Consider the following 22729-nt stretch of genomic DNA (forward strand, 5'->3'; position numbering starts at 1 on the left):
GTGAAAGGGTCATGACCTCCCCAGGCTTTGGATCGCCGCCAGGTTCTCCTCTCTCCCTTGCTGACGCCAACTATCTCTCTCTCTCTCTCTCTCTCTCTCTCTCTCTCTCTCTCTCAGCCAGTTTCCTTCTGTCAATCTCTCTGTCTCTCTCTCTATCCCCCCCTTTCTTTGTAATCCCTTTTCCTGTCCCTCTCTGATCTTCACGTCTGTCACTCTCTCTCACCCTTACCCTCTTCGTCGGCCTCTCCCCATGCGGTAACCCCCTGCTGAGCCTTTTCTCACCTTTCCCAGGCCAAACAGCACGACACATCCAGGAAACGGTCAAGCTGCTCGGTCTGAAGAGCGGTACAGTGTGTGCTGTAGGATGCACCTGCCACAGACTGAGGACAGCAGACAGCCTGCCGTGTTCCTGAGCGGGAAGCTCAGTCTCTGGGCCCTGTGCGCCATTTTGTCCTGAACATCAGAGCCAGGGGCCAAACCGATAAAACACTTACCCTACTACTGCATAATCTGGTGCGGTTTGAGGGGACACATGTACTGTACACACATGTCCACCATGCATACAAACATGCATACATACATGAACTGGACATGTATATACACACACACACACATACAGTCACAAAGACGTTCAGGATATCATAGACTTGATCAACAGCGAAATAATAACAAGCACAGAAGCTTAACAACCTTTTGTTATCCAGAGAACATCAACATGTTTGTTGGACAGTGTTCAGTTGGACACACTGAAGACACACTGATTCCTTACAAGACTGGTTTACAAATGCTGGTGGTGCAAGCAAACACTTTTTTTTACAATGCCTCCAAAGATTTTTTTTCTTTCTTTTCCTTTCTCCGCTGGTGTTTGCAGCGGTGCTTTTGGTGAAACTCAAAACATATCAGCCCCGCTCCTGTTTTCGGGCAACATGTCTGGGAGACCGGGGAGACATTCCCCAACTTCCTCCCGGAGTGCTTGTGTTCGCATTTTATCTGATGGAAGGCCGGGGTCGTGCCGCGGAAGCTCCGGCTGTGGAATGCATTACTGGGCCTCCCTTTGTCCCACATCAAAGTGCAAGACAGTGACATAATAAAAGTCAGATAACAATCACTGCACGATACGCTGCCAGACGTTGTGACAACAGATTATATATCAACATAATCACGACAGCGCCCTGAGTGTCAGTGCTTCCACGCAGAGTAGATTGCCCTTCTAATCATTATTCAGCTGGCTGCAAGAACAGGATGAGGGTGGTCTGCTGATGACGAATGATTTGTGTGTGTGCGGAGCATGTTTTTCAAGAACTTTTTTTTCTGATTTGATCTAGGTTTTTAATTACAGGAAATTTGTCTGTTAACATTTACAGTTGATTTAGTACTGTTTGCGATTGCACGGTTTTTCTATTTAATGGTTGATTTGCGTTATTATTTACAATAATTGTAAAATTCCACTTGTATCTTATGGTTCACAGAAACCTTTCTATGGTGAACAGTTAACTCCATACTCTACACACACACACACACACTAAAAGATTAGGTCAGTAGGGGAGTACAGTGCACCTCCAGCACAAAACGCCCACCTGTTTGTGCTCGGCGGTCTGAAACCCTCCAATCAGGGCTGCAGGAACGCTGGTACCTGCAGGACGGTGGGACGATGACAGGGGCCGTACTGTAACAAACCCGAGAACCTCGGGGGAGCGTCCCATAAATCTCCCTGATTTACTCGGCTGTGGAAAAAACAGGCCTGGGAAGATGTACAGTCCGGCGCTGGGACAGAGACCACGTGCATCGCAAATACAGTAGCGCAAATGTCTGCTGCTCCAGGTGAGGCATGCTGGGAGCTCATCCATCATTCGCAGGGAGACGCGCTACATGCTCATACAGTCAGAATCATTATGTTAGAAAACGAAATACATACAGTCCACAATAAATCACTAGGATAACCTCTATGAATCCATCAAAAAAGCCGGGGGTGTTAGGGCTGCCCCTTAAATCAACGCCTTCCTGTCCCAGGAAGCATGCTGAAAAATGTCAATGGCTGCCATCCCAGACCATTCACCAATTTGTACGCAATTCCATACATTTCATCTGTAGCATATTTATACGGGAGTTAACCGCTGCTATGTTGGACTTATTTGCTTGCCGGGTGGTCGTATCCAGGGCAAATTCCATACAGTAGCTTACATTTTATATACTGCACATTTATAGAGCAACATATTTACAGCAGATGTTCAGGTTGAGCCCTCTGAGCCAAAAGACAAGATTGCAGCATTCCAAGTTTTGAGCCCGAGCCCAATTACCAAGCCGCTACTGCACTCAGGCAGCAGAGCCTGATAAAAGTGTTGCTTTATATGTTTTTTCTTGGTGAGCAGAAGAAGGGAAGGGCTCAGAGCCCTGGCTAGTGTCTGATCACAGGCCTTCAGTGATGAAAGCAGTGAGGAGGCGGGGTCGTGGACTTTGACCACCAGAGCAGCTCTGTGGATGGACAGCGGCACTCAAACAGCAAGGCAGTCTGTGGCCTGCACATCCAGGGATCAGAGCTCACAAGGGGAACCTAGCGACTCTGTCCCACGCACACACACAGACTGAGAGCACAGTCTTCTGTGCCACACCCACACCTTACACGTCACATATCCCCCCCCATTTGAGAGAAACACCTCAGTCCCGATAGCAGGGCGGCTTCGCTTCTGATGCTCCATCTCATAAAGTCCACTCTCATTCAATCCACAGGCCCTCATCCTCCTAGAACACTGGGGTTTATCACTCGGGGGACACCTAAGGAATGAGCCGAAAATGAAACAGACCCAGCAGACCTCAGAATCCAGGACAGGATCAACGACAGGAGATAGCAGTGGAACAAATGCCTATGGGTCTGTGAAACCGAATTGCTTGTTTCTGTAAAAGAGCCTAAATGACATCCGCCCTCTCGTCATGAGAATGCTCTCAGGCAGGCTAAATCCTCCCCCTGATTGGCTAAAAAGGACTCCTAACACAGGGGACCCACGACTGCTCTCTGACAACGTATTCACAACGTATTACAGTTATCATTTACTGTCTGTAACTAATCCCGGCTTCAAATTAATGTTTTCTGGATCAAGTCAACAAGGTTTTGAAAATTAACCCTGGCCAACCAAATACATTCCCTGGGATTTATTTTTAAAAATTAAAACTCTAGGCTAGGAACATCCAGGAGCCCTTAAGTCAGCTTGCTGCTCTTAGCTTGAGATCTCTGCTCTAATAGCAAACAGATGTAAAACAAAACAAAAAAAAACATTAAAAACCCCAGAATCCCAAGCTCTCTCCATAGACAAACCTTTTCCCTGCCTGCAGAAATTCATTTCGGGAACTTGATGAAAGCTGTAAGTGTGGACCTTAATGCAAAGCAGCCCTATAAATATCGCAGGAGTTCAGAGCTCACTCTCCCCCGAAAGAGCTCTCGAGCAAGAGACAATCCATCAATGCTAATGGAGATTCTCTCCAAAAGGATGCTACAATAAACCCTGTTATGTCTCGATCTTGGGAATAAACTCTCCATAGTTCACATGATTGACCACAAAATATTCCAGCAATGAGGAGATATTACCCCAGTGGCAAAGTTAATAGGGCTGTTATTTGTTTGTGTCCAGGCACTGAGGCGAAGAGGGGGAGAGAGTTGAACTGTGAGGTTAGCCATTCGCTGTCCACTAGGAAGGCCTTCCAGAGCACTGCTGGGAAACGGCAAGCTGGGGTGGAAGTGCGATGACTCGAATCTATCCGTGAAACCCTAACTGGGAACTTGCAGTTTGGCCACTCTGCCAAATGAAGCTCTATTACATTTCAAACCCACGTGACGTTGGTCTGGAACTGTTGTTAGCCTGGTCTGACACTGTTGCTCATTTAACTTGAATGGATACAATTACTGTATCTTCTATTGTGGTAAGAGCGTCTGCGAAATGAATGTAATGTAATACGTTCAATATGTAATGACAGCGAGGTAATGGCTAGCTCATGCACATGGGAATCTGTCCGTATCCCTGGATGGCTTGTGGGGACAGAGGATATCATCATTTCTGTGAGGATAGTGCAACCTCTGGACAGGGAACTATCAGAGAACCACCACCCTGATCCGTCTGTTTTACTTATGAGTGTCGAGCTGAGGCAGTGGGTTTCATTTCAGCTGCGCTGGGGATTCATCTATAGTCTGACGAGGGGGTCAGGGTAGACACTTCAACAGGTTGTCAGTGTTTAGCTTTAATGAAAATGGTATATGATGGTGAGTGTCCACTCTTCACTCCTGGAGCGAGAGATCCACATTTATACAGGCTAAAGAGTTGCCTCTCTATCACAGCGTTACTGATGCTTGGAACAGCGCTCAGATTCCTGTTTGGGTCATTCGGGTTCCAGACCAATTATTGGCCGCACTGAAGGAATTAAGTCCAGAGTTGGAGGAGCGAAACAAAGTAAAAAACTCACTCGCAGAGTAGGATGCCGTTCTCCAGGCCACTCCGGAAGTCCTTGTCACCAAACCGCCTGCCTGTGACCGCCTGAAATGCAAACACAGACAGAGACAGGGAATGTCAGCTGACAGTGTAGTTACCCTACTGATGTGGTCACCTGCAGACAGTCTTCACCAGTGAGAAGTTCTGTGAGTTTTTTAACAACCTTTCAGAATTTGTGTTGTTTCTGAAGTTCTGTGGGTACTGTTAGCTTAGCTAGAGATTCCATCCAAAACCATCATTACTGAATAAGTGTTGACAGAGAACATACACAGCAAGGCTTTCAGCAAATATGATAAGGGAAAGAGAAACACTGTAAATAAATGCACAGCACATTAGTGATATGAACCCTGAAAGGTCTTTCAGCAAGAACTTCAAATGAGACAAAAAGAAAGAGAATAATAAATAGAATGTTGTTTCCCATAATCCTTTTGTTGACAGTATTCCACAAACAAGCTTGATGTCAGCTGCCTTCCGCCCACATACATCTTTAGCCTGTGTTTCAGGAGAATCTAATTGAACATGGCAAAGGAGCAGGCGATTTTTCCAGCCCAGGAATGCCCTTGGTTGCAAAGTGTGTCTGTTTTGGATCAATCGCCACCATCCATGCGCACACGGTCCAAGGACGTGGAAGCCGTTCAGTCAGATTCATCGCTAGAGATTAATTTCATTTCTTTTTTGCCTCCTCTTACATCGAAAGCTTTGATCTTCATCTGGATGTGCTCGATCCAAGCTCTGACTTAAATAAAAAGACATGTCATGCACTACAAGGCCTTCATCTGAGACTATTTATCCACGCTCCCTCTGACTCGCAGAGTACAAACGAGCTACGCTTTCACTAACGTTGAACTGGGGGAGAAGGAACCGCAGAGGCGTGTGGAATTTCAACAAAATGTCCAAAACCAGACGGCTGAACTCCCTTCAACTCCGCGAAACAATAACAATACATTACACGTTTCGATCACCTGCCAAACACCACACAGTCAGACCAATCAACTGAACAAACAGTCAAGCAAGCAATCAATCAATGAAATCAAAATCACATTAATTCAGGATTCAGGTAACATTCTTGTGAACCAGTGATATCTGGATCTGGACTAAAATAATAAAATCTCATATTTGTTCAGCTCCGCTCGCTCCAATCAGCCTCCACAGAGAGACTGTCTGGGCATGACTTGCACGTTCTCGTTTTTTGGGAGAGTGGGGTTGTCGCTCCATTCCAAAACCCCTGTTCCAGGGGCAGATTCTGTCTATCCCCCATATAAGGAGACAAGTTCCCCTTCTGCTGCATTTTCATTGGTTGAAGAGGTGGTCTTGCTGCCAAAAGGTTTGATTCCCGGATGGGGCATTGCTGTTGCACTCCTGAGCCAATCAATGACTCAACGATCAATGATTAGTCAATATCCACTTCAGCAGGTGTGAATTTTGATACAATAATGGGCGTTGCTGATGAGTATAGTGGTACGGATCTGTGGCTTGGATTCTGAGAAAGTGGTCACACCTTGCTGTGGGCTGAGGTCGCTGACCTCCTGTTTTAGACTAGGAATAGATATAAGGAGGAGATGGGGTGGAGGAGGTAAGCAAGTGGTCAGTGTGTTATTTATACTAGAGGATGGGATGGGTTTGTTGATTGCATGGGGTTTGTCTAAAAACCCTCTCTCCTCTCCTCCTGTATTTATGAATAATATGTAAAATGGAGGTCCCCTGGGTTAAGAGTATCCACAAAGCAAATAGCTAAATAAAGTGGTGCCTACAACCAGATCCTTTAAGCTTGCTTTGTACGTCACTCTGGGTAAGACTGTCTACCACATGACAAAAAGTAGACAGACATCTCAATTTGTATCATTAACGAGACACAATCAGCACAACAACCAGCAACGTCTCGATACAAGATCCTGGAAACTCACTGAGACAGTTTCCCCGCACAATTAAAGCGCTGTTCCAAAGCTGACATTTACAGACTCAAGGAGAGAGGCAGATTTAAAAGCCATTTATTTCCATGGCAAAAAGAAATACATCCACGCAGGGGAACGTTCTGGGACAGCTCTAACAGTTCAAACAATTACAGGATTAAATTCCCCCAATGTCCAGAGACCTTTATTTTGACAGCTGTTAAAAGTGTGGAGAGCCACATTACAGTAAAGTACAGTACAGTGTAACGGCCAGCAAGCCTGGTTTGTTTTCCATCATCTGTCCCGAGAAAGTATGTAAGAAAGCAGACTTCTCTTTGCTGTCACTTAATGAGCAGACATGTTTCTCTGAGCCTTGGGGGAAGGAAACATCCAGCCTGCAGCTGTAGAAGAGAGAAGGGAAAACTTTGGCTAACCTGACCAATGTCAGTTCAATCGCTGCTGCCGCAGGCAGTGACGCGCCACCACTCATGACCAGAGGGGGTGCTGTTTCATGCATGCAGACTCACACTAAGAGCATTGTACAAAATAAGCAGTCCCAAGGACATCTTGTGCGCACACCCCTCTCCTCCTGAAGGCTGCAATCATTTGCCTCAGCCATTAAGGCTTACTTGACTGCAGTGTCCTGTCCTCACCAGTTGGGGGCACTCTCCTAAGCATGCACAGCCAACTGGCCAGAAAGCACCACCTCTGAGGAGGATGTGGAGGATGAAGAATGTCAAATATGAACACTGAGGCAGAAATGGTGGAGTAAGGAGTGGGGACGGCCTGACCCAGCTGAGCTTGCATATAACCAGGGTTTTGTCATGTTTACATACTATCCGGGAATACCACAGATACTCCTGATCTCTCTCTGCCCATTTCTGATGCCGAACATGGCCAAAAAAGGGCCAAAAACAAGTGGCCATGTTTACTGTGACTTCACTGAATGACTAATCAGGAGGTTTTTGTTCCCACGCGCCTTGCATAAATAAACAGTGCTGTACAGGTCTTTGCTTTTTGATTTATTGAGTTACTGCGAAAAACATCGCAGAAAGCCAAAGTTCTTGTTTGCCTTGGGAGAAGGAGGTGGATACTGCCACTTCTGTGAGCAGCGGCCTATTAACTTTGACTCCTCCGGTTTCCATGTTTTGTTGGTTTTCCAGCTAGCTTCCATGCAAAGAACCATAAATAGCACGCAAGCACGCAAAGAAGAAGAAATTAGTCAGGACTGCTCTGTCACGCTTCATTAACGGCTGGCATGCAGGAGCAGTGAGAAAGGGCAGTGGATGTCTGACATCACAGGTCCGAGGCGGGTACAGTCACGGTTCTGACAACTCGAACCTCTGATCTGAGTCTTCCCTCAAGCCAACATGGCACGTTGCACCCACTCCTGAATTTCTCCAGCAATAACAACAACAATCAAGGCAAAATAAACTGATTAACGCAGACATGTCACATCACCATACAGGGAGTATATACACCGCCTTATAGGCTGATGCATAAATTCCTCGGAGTCACGCCTCTTGGCCGCACAGTGCATCATTGCCACATCGCCAGAAATAACGACCGCAAACTTTCACTTTTCAAACCCTGTGTACTTCCCCTGCACCCTCGTAAGAGGCCTGCCAATGCACATACCATCTCTGCTTACTGTTTGTTTGTTATTTTCATAATGGTTTGTGAAATAATACCCCAGGTCCTGACATGTATTCTGCTTATATAAGAGAATATTAAAAGCATTCATGGAATATAAAAGCATCATTCCAAAAAGCAAAACAAACAGCTGGGCGTTGAGACGGCCTACCATCCCCCGCACGGGGGGAACGAGATGGGTGCTGAATGGCAATGACTGAGTGGATGATCATGGAGGTGATGGCCAGCTCACCCGCACCTGCACCCTGATCATTAGCACCTGGCTGAGCTGGCGTGGAGGCTGGCATGGGATCAGCGCCCTCATCGCCAAAGCAGAACCGCACAGACTCCGCCTTGCAGGTGCGCTAGTCACTACAGCCCTAAAGCTGGACTTGAGCGAAAACAACATCATCAATGTAATAACTTTCAGCTAACAAAGTGTGACTGATAACTGTTTTCATGTGAACATGCCATCCATTAATAATTGAGTACAGATGGAAAATTTGAGGCAAAAAGCAGTACCGCTACACGAACATAGCAAACAGAGTAACTACGAGCGCTAATCATTTGGGTACAAGTACAAGTGCGTAATCCATTAAAAATTGATCATCTATGGAAAATACAATACAGCATGGCTGCAGGGGATGGTTACCCGGCTTTAGTGTTCCGATTAAAGCCAGTTATGTCAGCATTACCAGTTCCAATTAAACAGGACCGCCTCCTGGCGCTGAATGTTCCACACTGCAACACCTGGGGGCTGAGTGGGCATCAAGGCACGGCAGCTCCCATTACTCTATTACAGGCAGCTTACATTAGTGACCTGAAGCACTGGAACTAATTCCCAGGGTCCTCCAGGCACTTGAACAGGCACCCAGGTGGTGGCTGAAACGTGACCTTTTCACATCTCAGTTACATTATTACATTGTCATTTAGCAGACACTCTTATTCAGATTGACTTACATAAGCGACAATTCTTACATGTAATCCATTCAAACAGCTGCATATTTACTGAGGCAATTGTGGGTTAAGTACGTTGCCTGAGGGTACAGCAGCAGTGCTCCAGTTGGGAATTAAACCGGCAACCTTTGTTGAGCCCTGCTCCTTACCACTATGCTGCAGTGCCACTACATTTGATGACAACAAGAGCAGAAATATGACAGCTGTAGAGGCAGTTGTTGTTGCTGTTTTTTATTTTGGGTAGAGGCCCTCTGCTCCTCAGAGAGCTGGATAAGTTCTTGTGTGTTTGTGACAGGCAGGCCTCAGTGGGGTTGGGGTAAGCTCCACACCCAGCGCAGAGCTTTAAGTGTGAAAGGGGTGGGGCTGCAACGGGAGAGGGAGGCTCTGTTTAAGAGTGAGGGCCTCTCGGTGTGGAGCAACCCGGGCGCCGACCGCACGGTACGCCCAGGTGAAAGCCGCGCTGTGGCTGCGCGTGTAATCCGGCAGCCAACAGAGGCGGGGAGTCGTGAGGGTCACCCCAGCCTCCCGACGGGATTCCAGCGGGCCTGCGTTTAGCGCACAGAAGCTTTCTTGTCTTAGGGGTTTATTTCACAAACAGCCCGGAGGGTCACTCAAGGCTACTCAATTAGATTGTGGAATTCGTTTCCTTTGTTATTCCAGCGGAATGCGGCCGGGTACCCTTTGAAGCCACATTGTTACCAAACAATTAGAAGACATTTTTGTCTTAATTCCCTCCCATTGGACCCTTTATGACATAACATGGACTATTCTCATGGATCCGTGTCCAAGTTTTTAATCTTCCGTTGTTTTGCTTTGTTACTTCTGCACAAAGAAGGGCTTCATCGGCCTCAAACTGAACCGGCAGGGGAGCAAAAACAGTCCTTGCGTTTCTCAAGAAACTGCAACCACAATTAGCGTGTGGTGAACATTATAAAATTACCATTGACCAGGAACTCTTGTAGTTACACTGTGACTCTTTGTGGAGGAATAAACCTTTTTTGGTCCAAACAACACAATTGAGGGAACATATTACCTCCCATTAGCAGGCTGTGTCTTTCCAAAGAAGTCTGAAGTATTCAGTGTAGATAGCAGCTCCCCATTGGTGATGCCAGACATCAATCACAAGTAAAGACACTGACAGCCAATGGGAAGAAATCTACACCTCTAAGCATCAGCAAATCCACTGACACTCAAGCCTTGCGGCACAATGATTTGTCCTGTTTACACGTGTGAGCAGAGTCTCCAGGCCATCAGGTCTGCTCTAGCCTGATAACCAAGTGGTTATCATGAAGTGGCGGTGACAAGCTTGCGACTTAATGACATTTTACCTGAAACCTTTGCTAACAGACAAGCTAATGTATAATGAGAAATAGTTTGCTTCCAGAGTGCTAACAAAAATGAAGCTACAAACAACATTGGCAATATCATTAATGTACTGCTCCCCAGCATTGGATAAAGCCTACTTGTGAAATATGTAGTGGAATGGGCAGCCAGCGAATGAACTCTCTTCAACTCATAGGCCGAAGATTTATTTCTTCCTGAAACGTGATCCAAAACATATACTATATGCATCTCGACAAGACATGGGAAAGTATTATGAGGTCAAGTCAATAAATCAATGAATGCATGCAAATCAAGCCTTTTTTCCTTTGCAGGAGATGATAAGATAATATACGGTATGATTACAACAGCATCCATGCATCTTAAACACCATCAGTCTGTCAACATGATAACACACTTCAAATGGATATGCAGTTCGTAACCCTTTCCACTTACGCACTGATATGGAGTTTGTGGGAACTATGTAGATGCACACAGCACAGCACCACAGGAGACCAGCCTCACCTTGCAGGCGGTGGGATCAGTGAGGAGTCTGGAGGGACACTGTGTAGCAGTCAGAGTCACTCACATCAGTAGTGTCATCCACACAATCATCAAGGGGTTTGGTGTCATGGGCACATGTAACCAGGTGGTTGCAGGTTTCTGTCCTGAGTAGGGCATGACTATGGCATGTCATCACACACAGGATGACTGCAGGATTGCTGGAGCCCCCTGACAAAATACCCCATCACCCTCTGTTCCTGCTAACAGAGGGGAGTTCCGCATTCATCTTAGGACCCTCCATCACTTTATTGCTTTCTAAAGGTGTGAGAATGGGCCTAAACACAAACAGCATACGCCTAATATTTTCTGTTCCTAAAATCTCATCAATGTTACAATTGACAGCAATAGCGTTTAGACAAAGGGTGACGATCCACTGCTTCAAATGCAAAGAAAGGCTGGTAGAGCACCCTGGGATACCATGCCTATGACGATGGACAGTTATCTGCTTCGATTGCCAACTTGTGGTTAGCAAGTTCTAAAAATCAAAGTCCAAATACCATCGAGAGATCACAATTTATCTCCCATACCAGGCCATCTCTCGAGCCTGCACAAATCAGCATGGTATCTGATAATTACCCACAGGCATCCCGTGACACCTCAAATCCTACCTTAAATCTCAAATCCCTTTATAAAACTGTTACACAAACTTCTCTGTTCACCACTAGATTTAGGGTTATGTAAATAGGATGCCTCGTTGGCCAATCACACATCACAAATCTGGCATAGACAGACATGTACAGTGCGAAGGGGGGCGTGTGATTTGGGATTAGCTGCGAGTACTGGTAATTTACCATCTCTTATCTTCTTATCTCAAAATTGTAATCCTCCTTAAAGATTAGAGAATGAGATAATGAGACACTGCATTGCTTAGAGTGGGAAAATCTGTACATTAAGTTACATTTCATAACCGAAAAAAAACCCCATCATAAAGTGCCTAAGCTTTACAGTAACATTTAGATAAAAAAGCTGTCCACTGCAAGATTTAGAGTGAAGACAGCAGAGAGGCTGTTCCTCTCCCTGTACTGTGCTATATCACATTACATTATCAGCATTTAGCAGATGCTCTTATCCACTTACACAGGTTACAGTTTTTACATGTCATCCTTTATCATACAGCTGTATATTTCCTGAGGCAACTCTGGGTTCAGTAACTTGCCTAAGGGTACAGCAGCAGTGCAGCAGCAGGGAATCAAACCAGCAACCTTTTACAAGTTCCTGCTCCTTAACATTGAGCTATACTGTCCATACCAGACCGGTCTTCAGTCTGTGGTGCCTGTCACATGGGAACATGGTCCATTGCACCAACCCACCCACCCCACCAGTGACCTCAGCCTGGCCACGAGAATGCAGGCACGCACCTGCTGCCAGGTGAGCTGGTCCGGGGTTCGAGGGGTCAGTAAGAAGAGCAACGGTGTGCTGGGGTTGTGTCAGGGCACTGCGTCCCCTCCCTCCCTCCCTCCTCCTTGACCCTCACTCTTCCCGCCCCAGGCCCTCCACCCACGCAAATGGCCCTAAATGGTATTTCCAAGGGTATTTCTTCACATGGGCTCTGTTTGTTTCTTTTTCAAAAATTGCTTATGCTTTTAGTTTTATTTGTTTGTTTGTATAAATTCTTATTCATCTATCAGTAATATTCAGTAAAGTAAACACATTCCTCAATACCTATGCCACACTCATACAGCCAAAAAAAAGGCAATTTGGGAAATAATGTTCCCAGTTATCGTTATCCACTTTGGAAATGATGCCTCTTTTGTAATCACAAGCAGAAGCCACAGTGATTTCCAGCCTTGCAGGATGTAGGCTGACTAATTGGGCTAACCGCTGCTTCAGCACCAAACCTCGGAGACAAATTAAAGTTAAAATTAACAACGCGAGCAAACAAAATTGCAAAGCTGAGAAAAGCACGTACAGCTCACAGCATGTAATTACCCAGAGTCCACTGTGGATATCTTTCTCTCTCAGAAATTCACACAGTAAAGGACAACTGTGTTGCTTATGTGCTTAGCAGATGCTAAGCTCTTGTTTTACACATTATCCAATTACACAGCTGAAAAAAATTGCTGAAGGCAATTCTCACTACTGCAGCATTGGCTAACGTGATTAGTCAACAGGGAAATGACATTTTTATGAGCACCGCTAGGCATTCTGTGATGATGACATGAAATCATGATGGAAACTCACAACTCAGTTTGGAATCAAATGAATTGATTCAAATGAAAAAAAACGAGGTTTCGCACAAAGGTTTGAGTGGGAGATTGCTAGAAAACTGCTTACACAATAACCTGAACCCGCCAAACCGGCTTTATCTGCAGGTATAAAAACGACAGGCACCTCGCCCCTCACATCTGTCATCCTCCCAAAGCCATTCTTTCCTTTTTTCTTTTACTTTCAGGGATGAAATCCCTTCTTGGGGTCAACAACCTCATTGCACAGGCAGGCCACAAGTTACTTGCTTGGACTCCAAGACCAAGCTGAAATACAATGAAAGCAGTGCACTGTCATTGTCAATAATACTCAAGGATTTCTTCTTATTAGGAAATACTGAGCCAAGGCTTGGTCATGTTCTGAGGTTGCAACCTGATCACATACCCAAAGTTGCTTTAAAATGGGCTCCCCATGGTAAAAGTGTTACGGGTATGCCACATGACGTCAGGAAAAGGGTGCACGGGAGTAAGGTTTAGGGGTCACATGACGTCAGGGTCACGGGTGCACGAACTTGTGCACCTTGGGTAATTTAAATGTCTATGGCGGCAAGCACAGTCGGACGGAATTTGAGTGAGTACCAGCGTACTATATTGTGCGAATTTAGTGTTGTCTCACTTTGTGTTTAAGAGCCGCTTTATGTGTAAAGTTCGTAAGACGGTGGTGCAATTTTTGTCGAGTTTATTTTCTAGTTTTGTTTTGGTTGTTTTGGATAGGACGGTGGAGCCGGTCCGACGGTCTATTGCAGACTGGCCGGTCCCCACCGTTTTATTTCATTCTTTTGCGCACCGATCTCCAGATCTCCATACTTTTCTTCCCTCTCTCTAAAACCACTCTTTCTAAAACTCCAGTGCACTGCTATCTCTCCAACTATCTGTTCTCCAATCTGTATAAATACTGTTCAACCCGTTCAACTGCGAAGCACTCGCCACTGCGTCTTCTGCCCGGCTGGACCAAACTCGGAAGAGTGAGTAGCCGGGAGTGTTATATTATTATGTGCGGAGTATTTGTCCTGCCAACTGCCCTGTGACTGCCTGTAGTCACCTTTGGTAGGAGTCTGGCCGTAACATAATAAAAAGAGGACGCCTCAAGACTACTTGGCGGAAGACCATTGAGCAGGAACTGAAAGAAATGCATCCGTCGAGGGGAGAGGCACAAAGAGATGCCAAAGACAATCAGAGTCGGAAGAGAATTGTGGATGCCTTAATGTTCACAAGGAGCAAAGAGAATGTATGGATGAATGAAGTCAGAATATATCCATGACTACACATTCGCAGTCTAAATGTAGTCTTTCTTTGTGGTGGACTGAAACTCATATCCAGGAATATAGTGGCAGTCATCTCTAACTAGGTAGTTAGCTAGTCTATTCACACTTCATAATATTTTGGTTCCAGAGGAAGTTTTTATTTTTTTGTGTCTGGTTCCTTTGAACGTTGGATTTATTTCAACTTCTGCTGGAAGAGAGCCAGCGACTGAGACCACATGAGGAATGATGTTTTGCAACTCTGAAAAACAAACATTTTAACTTGTGGGAATGTTAGCAGGGCTGGCAAACATATTCCTAAAATACCAGTGCTCATAATGCAGGTTCAGTTTTGCCCGAGGAAACATTTGGAATTGACTCAAAATTTAAAATGTCATGAGTGAGGGATCGATTCCTTCATGAATTGACTCCCACCACTAATTAAGGCCCCAACCTCCCATCTGTGACATGGGAAAAGAGTCTAGAGATTGGGTAGTCAGTCGGAAAGACCAAGACCAGATACATAAAATAGAGACTACAGCCTACAATACAGAAGGTTTGAAAGCTATTGTGAGGAAAGGCAAATCCAAAGTGAAGATATGCTGTGCTGTGAGGGCTTCAGGAATGTGAAACCATTACAGTTTGATGCAGCACTGTAAACAAACCATGATTAGAATAAAACAATAAAAATCATTGTTATTCATTGGAGCTAGCTACACTCCAAATACTGCCCACTGATTCATTCACCTTTATTTCCATTGTCACCTATTTTTGAGTGTGACCTCAGTGGTGCTGTCTCAGAAAGTGAGCTTTCAAGAAGCTAGCACCACTGTACTAGGGCAAATACATGTGCAAATGAACATTTCAACACCACAAACCTACAACTACTAAATGCTAAATATTGGCATTGGGGAAGGACAGACACTCTGGCAGTACATTGGATGTGGAGCAAACGCACCTGCCAGTGGCTAACTGTACCCAAACAGCAGGACTCTTCAGGGCAACTTATACCAGCCCTTTCTCTTTCAAGGACATCACATTCTGCAGCTCTTCTTACCTCACTTAAGTAATACCCACACTGAATCTGTGCTATTCCATTCACATTTCTGTCACATTCAAGTGCTACTATGGTTTGAATTATAGTCCAATTGCTTCACCTGTTTGTCAGCAGCCCAGTGTCGGTTGCTGACTACTGCTCAAAGACAAGTACGAACAGAGCACAGCTGCGTAAGATTTCCTGCCCGGTTGCATTCACCTCATGCTAATTGAGATTTGGTTCACACTTCAACCCTCAAGTGGGAGTAGGACACATAAAGGCTTAAAAATTCTGTGGGGACCTCTGTGTAAGTGACCATTCTATTCTCATAACAGAGATCTGATGTCAGCAGAGCAAGACTATGTCGACACACTAATATATTTCAAAGTAGAATATAAAAAAGCATATTTGGAAAATTACCTCAAATTACAAATCGTAATAATGAAAAGAAAACAGCTAAAGGCTCATAAAGAATGGTTTGAAAGTACTAGAGCGCTGTAGTACAAGCAACCTTCTAAGGGGCTTGACAGCAGTGCCACGCCTCAGTCCTGCAGGCTCCTGGTCACAAGTCCCCTTCCTCTGCAACAATCCTCATCGTCACGGTGACATGCAACATTGTGATGTGAGTGACACTAGCCTGTCCCCTGAGGAAAGCAGGGCGTCTGTTACATCTCTCATACATAACCTGTGATCTGCCTTTTTCTGTTACCAAGGAGACTAAGCTGGGCAGCTGAGAGAAACCTCAACTTTCTCGGACCCTTACGGAGATCTAGTCAACCCTGAAGTTTCCTTGCAAAAGTATTAGACGCTGCCAGGCTAGTCTCACATACATGGTTTTGAATGCAGAAAGGTTGCTACTAATGAACATTCTGCATAGCTTTTCAATGTTTAGATTTGGGTTTCGCAAGAAACAACAGGATGTCACGCACAGTACATAACTTCTAATTCTGCAGCTGTTTCCCTTTGAATGGTGACGGGCATTTCATTTGTGAAAGGAGTCAAAAACAACAGCAGAAATGAAGACACATGCACTCACACACTCATTCATCCATGTGGCTGAAATACCCTCAAATCAAGTTGCCTACATAAAACACATAATCTGGATCACCTGTATGGTGCAACTCATCAGGTCAAAAGTGTATACACCTCTACACCATTAGTCTGACATGAAGATAACATGCTTTAAATGGACATTTACAGTTGGATTCAATTAACATACGTCCTTGACTTTATTTTACATTTAAACACAGTAATGCTTGCATTAACTAGTAAATTGAAAGTAAGAGCAAATGTTGAACCTAAGGGTTATGTCCAAATCATTCCCTATTGTGTTTTGAGATGACGATGTAGATATCTGCTATATATGTACAGTAGGAGAGGGCGGAATGGAGTATCAGATTCCAATGCCTAAAGGCATGAATATCCCTTGAATATTGTAGAGGCTGGGTCCAGGAGTTTTGGCATGGATTTACGAAGCAGACAGTCTCATTTCGACATTCACTGACGCTGGGGTTTTGCAGTTTAGCCGGTGGGAAAAGTGAGCCATCCAGCCCAAGCCTACATCCTGCCCTTTCTCCCTTTAATACCACTGTCTCAGCTCTGCTGATGGGGATGGCTGGTGACTTCAGCCCCAAGCAGCAAATATCAGCCAGGTATCTGAGTGTCTCTCAGTGGCTCATGTCTGCATCTCCACATTTGAGCTCCGCGGATCGCAGGAGACACGGACCCCCCTGCAATGGGATCTGACTTCTTGGAATTTCCCACAGGAATGTGAGTGATAATTACCCTTTATTTAGAAACAAGGAAATGTCTTAAAAGGGGTAGAGAACGCATTCGGAGCAATCTGTTGTCATGGGAGATAGCAGGAGGTCAAGCTTTAGCATGGTGGCATGTCCCTGGTCGAAGCAGTAATGGCCACAGTGACAATAATGTGTTGCATACCAAAAGGAAGAGCATTCTTACAGTTGACCATAGTTCACAGTTCACGAAAAAGCAAATCTTCTCAAAGTTAAGGAGAAATGTTTATTAAATCATGACACAGGATTTCAGGCCATGATATAAATAAATAGTTAAAATGAGGGCTGGTGATGGAACATTCAGTGCCACAGTGCAGGGACAGAACATTCAAAGTAAAGTACAGAGTTCATCATCTTGGTTATAAATGATAGAGGATCTTTGCCTGGGCACTTCCTGCAGACTGCAGTGGAGTCAGAGAGTCACTGTGAGAGCCGCAGATGGTTCATACTGCAGCACACTGCCACATACTCCCCAGAAGGGTTGATGGGATAGTGGAGGACAGAGACCCACTCTGTTCTTTAGCACAATGTGATGCTGTGAGACTGTAAGAGAGGGGGAGGAGGAGGCAGAAGGGGACTACGAGCGGGAGATGGTACAGTGTCTCAGCAGGTTTTACATTCTGACTGGTGCTCTCCGGAATACCACTTTCTCTACCATCCAGCTAACTGGGTCGGAGAAACGACCACAGGAAAAATAACATTGATTACCCTCCCGACAAAGGTCAAATTGAAGTGCTTATGGTTTTTTTATTTTCAGCTGAGCTCCGAGAATCGTTACACTTTTTATCAATATGTTTCAGATTGTATTTTTGTCGTAAAAAACATTTTTCGTCATGATAGTCACGGCAATATAAAGTGTTTTGAGAAAATCACACATTTTAATAGATCCTTCAATCTGAGCCACAGCAGACCACGTAATGTCCTGTCTGACAGCATCACCTAAAACTGGCCTTTTTATTTTACCCCCCGATTCCCATTACACAATTCTTCCCTCTCAGTTTCCGTGCCAGAGTGACACCATCTCCTGAATGACAGCATGGGCTTGACTTGGGAAAGGAACTTCACTGCTTTATTGCTGGTTTCCGTTATCTGGGACAAAGATAACACTCTACCGCTGCCGAGAGATGGATTAGTGAGGCAGTGAGGCGGGGGGGGGGGGGGTCTGGCAGTGTCCAGGTTGCAGCGTGTGTGTGTGGTGTGTGGGCACAGGTGTGCTTATTTCACAGGTGCAAACTGGGCTCTAGTTAGACTGCAGGTGCAGACTGAGAAATGAAAGCTGTCAGATCACCTGGGGTTGGAGAAGGAAGTGATGCCTCTTTTGCTATAGGGATACAGTACAGCTTACCAGGAAGGTAGGGTCCTATCGTATATATAAGCAAAGGCACCTTCTTCTTGTTGTTGCCTCGTTTACAATCACCTCTCTGCTCTCTCTGCTTTTTAAGCAGTCCGTTTCAGGTTGACGAATCGATCTGCAGCAACCACGAAGGCAATGCCCTGCAACAACAGCTGTAGCATACCACCAACTGCAGTGCATTATGTGCATAATTTAATATTGTGGTGCATGAGCACTATTTCAGCTCTGAGATTACCTGAGGTATCTGCTGACTTTCAAGAAAAACTAAGATGGACATTGGTGTGTGTGTCTTTGCGTGTGCACACATTGTACGTTAACGTGCGTGTGTTTGTACTTATGTGTACTGAATTATGTGTACTAAAGACACAGCTCGTCATTTTACAAGCCACAACAGAGACTGAAGCGCTCCTGCCAGCCAAGAACAAAACAGCCTTGTAAGGAATCCTCACAGATAATGACCGTTAATTGTCAGCAATTACCACTGCTTTAAAGTGCAGTATCGGTGCTGAATCACAGCAAACTCAACCGCTGCATAATTACAGGGAAAAAAAACACCTCTCCTCTGTCAATCTGGGACATACTGTTGACAGCTTATTTACATTTAGCCTTGCAACTTAATCATCATTAAAGTTTTGAGCAACAGCACTGGACAGTATTGAGGGAACTGAACTTGTAATGAGAGGCTGTCATTTTCAAATGCCACATGGGAGACTGTCACTGTACCCTTGGGAATGGTATATTACTTTGCCTGAAACAAAATGTAAGCTATATACAGTATCAGTCAAACGTTTGGACATACCTACTCATAGAAGGGTTTTTGTTTATTTTTACTATTTTCCACAATTTACAATAATACTAAAGACATCAAAACTATAAAATAACACAAATGGAATTAAGCAGTGACCAAAAGGTGCTAAAAAAATGAAAATTATGTTATATTCTTATCTTATTATCTTATATGTTAGATTCTTCAAAGTAGCCAAAAATATTTATTAATTAATTTTTTTGGAAAGAAATCCATACATAGGCATCAACTTCACTATGTATTTGTCTAAGAAACAAATATCAATCATTTAAGCATAAATCCTTTGATCAAAATGTCTTTGAATGCATGTTTCCCATTATCTTAATCAGGTGTGCCCAAACGTTTGGCTGGTGGTGTAAGTCTCTCTTCTGCTTTTCTGCTAAGGAACACATGGCCATGCTGGAGAAAAGCCAACAAACAAAGCTAACTGTTGCATTTCATCTGATAAATCTTAGCGTTGGAGTAAAGGCTGCCCACAAGCGCTACTCCGCTTGTCCGCAGAGCCGCGGAGGCACCTTCTGCAAATCACAGGGGCTTCTGCGTACCGACTCCTCGCTCTCTCGCTAAAACGTGCAGCTCTCTGAAACGGTGCCAGAGCAGACAGAGGAGTTGTGAAATATTATGTGACTAGCGACTGGTCTGGCACAGGTTCACTCTCATTACGCCGAAAACCACAAGGAGCGATGTGACAGACCTGGATTACTCAGATTTACAGCACTTTAAACATGTCAGATGTTGCAGGGGAGTGCTGTAGCTTGGTGGGACCGAATTATCAAGAATTACGTAAACTGTAAATCTGCACAAATAAATACATAGCAATGATGGAAACATAACAGTGTGGTTATTTCCACTTAGAGTAATTACCTTCTGATGTATAGCTTTTTAAACATGACATCTGAAATATGGTGTATTGTAAAGTGGTGTAACTCAATCAGTTTAAAATATTACTCAAATACTAACAGCAATCTGGCAACATATGAGAAAAACATAGCACTGCAGAAGAGATATTTCCATCCAAAGTGACTGACTGTACAGTACCAAGAACACAGGTTGACAAGGGTATTAAGGATGTTCTTTTTAGAACAGACTTTATTCTTCTGTCTCACTGTCCATTGCTGGGGTCCCAGTGGGCTAGCTTTAAAACACATGCAGCGGATGTGGTGAATGTTATAGCCAAACCCCCCCCCCTTCTTTCTTCTGCTCCTCCTGCTGACTGTGGGTTTTTGCCTCACCCTGTGGCCCCCCTCGGCCTCCACACGGCATCAGGCAGAGAGGATGGGGTGTTAACGTAACTTTTTGTACATTACTATACTGGCATTTTGCAGACGCTCTTATCCAGAGAGACTTTCATTGGTTACAACTGTAACCCTATGTATGGTTACAATTTTTATGTTATCCATTTATGCAGCTAAATATTTACTGAGGCAATCCTGGGATAAGTACCTTGCTCAAGGGTACAACAGCAGTGCCCATGCGGGGAATCGAATCGGAAACCTTTCCGTTATGAGTCCTGCTCCTTACCACTATGCTACACTGCCGCCCCAGCGTAAAACACACTGTCTAGCCATAGTGAAGAGTGGGGCTTATCAAAGCCCAAAAAACAAGCCCCCCACTGTTTCCCCACTTTGCTTTCGGAAGGCAAAAGCTGTTGGTATGCATCAACTACCAGCCTGACCACATCCAGCCCTCTGGTTTCCACCAGACGCCCCAGGCGCCTGAACAACAAATCACATCTCAATCTGACTTCGGCAACAAATCACCCTGACAAGAGCCACAGTGAGACCCGATGGGGGTCAGAGGTCACAAACGTTTTAATGCCATAAAACATAAAATACAGACTCAGGCCACCGACCCCTTTGTTTCTGCATTTTAAGAAATAAAAAGTGGCGCCTCCCATAAAAAATCATCTGCCACTGAAAATCCAGCTGTAATTTGGTCCCGGAATCTGTTCAAAATCGCATGGCAATCAGCTCCTTCCCGTTACGACCCACATGTCTGACCACCTGCCATTTTGCACAAATTACAACCAAGAAGAGGAAAGAGGCTTCTAATAATAACCTTTATATCCAGGTCTTGACCCAAGAGTTATGTTAGTATGTGCTTTCATGTCAGCTTTGGCTTTAGAAAATGAATCATTAGACACGTACTAACCCGGGATAATTCCTTCACTTTTCTGTTAACACTAAAAATGCAGAAAATGGTTAAACAGGCAACACTCATGAAAGCAATTGGATCATATTTGATCAGTGGCCGTTAATATGGAGGAATCAGTGAGGCACATAATTTTTTTTTTTACTCGTCTATTGCTTTCCACTTCGAGCTGCATCACATCGCTTCAGTTGTGTATTCCGTTATAGACAGGGGAGTTTGGCCAAACTCTTTGGCGGCCAAATCCTTTCACTCCTCATAAAACAAACCCATACGCGCGCATACAGCAAGTGTCGCTCTCTTTACAGCTCCTGACGGCATCTCCCGCTCGTCAGATGTGGAGCTGTGAGATGTCGGCAGCTCGTCTCAGGTTCCAGACATAAACCCCTCAAAACGGCACGTCTGGGTACACGCGGCACAAGTCGCTTCAGCCCGATTCATAAATCTTTCGGAGGAAAAAAGCGTTATTTTTTCCCCCCGCCTCTTACATCTGTTTGCGTTTGATGAAGCGGGCGGGACCGCTCCGGAGCTCGGGTCCTGCCCGCAGCGATCTGACAGGCAGCTTCTCGTAAAACTGCCAGAGAGATGCGCACCAAGTGATTCCGCCCCGGACTCGCATGGCAATCAGACTGGTCTGGCATCGGTAGCAGCGGTCTGATCCGTTCATTACAATACTCCAAGCCAAAGTTTTCAATAGCCAGGGCGGAAAATGAGCGATGGTAATTGCTGTCAACTGCGCGCCGTTTATAAACTCCGATAGGCCGTTTGATTTAAAACCCCAGACTGAGTGTGTAGCACATGTTGAGGCGGTCGTTTATAAACGGAGTCGCGTAATTCATCCCTTCCCTGCTGGATTTTTTTTGGTCACTGCTCCCACATTACTAAATTTGGACAAGTGTTTTACTTTAAATACTTTAAAAGAAAAAAAGCGAAGTGAGAATTGATTTTCGTTTCTTCAGCCTCAAACAGTCTGCAGATTTTCTCAAAGCGTAAATCTATTGCAGATTCTGTAGTAATGAGAAACATACACAGACGTAAATAATCAAACACGGAGCTGTCGAATGGAAAGTCAATTGATTTATTGACTTACGCTGTGATTCATTTTCTAATTCTTTTAGCAGGCATCTCCTGGAGACTCAAATTGCTTGAAGGTTTCCATATTACCCATTTATTCAGCTGGATATTTACTGCAGCAGTTCTTAAGTACCGTACTCAAGGGTCCAACAGCATGCTCACCAGGGACTGAGACCTGCAACCTTTGGCCTACAAGTACAGCTCCATAACCAAGACGCAACAGCCATTCTTTTA

At 44.8% G+C, this 22729-nt stretch overlaps 1 protein-coding gene across 4 annotated transcripts in view; it reads right to left on the reverse strand.

The window, feature by feature from the left end:
- Window positions 1–22729, reverse strand: part of LOC118793000 (LIM and calponin homology domains-containing protein 1-like) — a 117979-nt gene that overhangs the window by 58047 nt on the left and 37203 nt on the right. For all 4 annotated transcript variants that reach the window (XM_036550915.1, XM_036550917.1, XM_036550916.1 and 1 more), the window contains exon 2: window positions 4450–4520. In XM_036550915.1, the coding sequence (XP_036406808.1) occupies window positions 4450–4520 (71 nt within the window). The remainder of the gene's footprint in view (window positions 1–4449; window positions 4521–22729) is intronic.

Source organism: Megalops cyprinoides, chromosome 18, assembly GCF_013368585.1.
Source record: "Megalops cyprinoides isolate fMegCyp1 chromosome 18, fMegCyp1.pri, whole genome shotgun sequence".
Lineage (NCBI taxonomy): Eukaryota > Metazoa > Chordata > Actinopteri > Elopiformes > Megalopidae > Megalops > Megalops cyprinoides.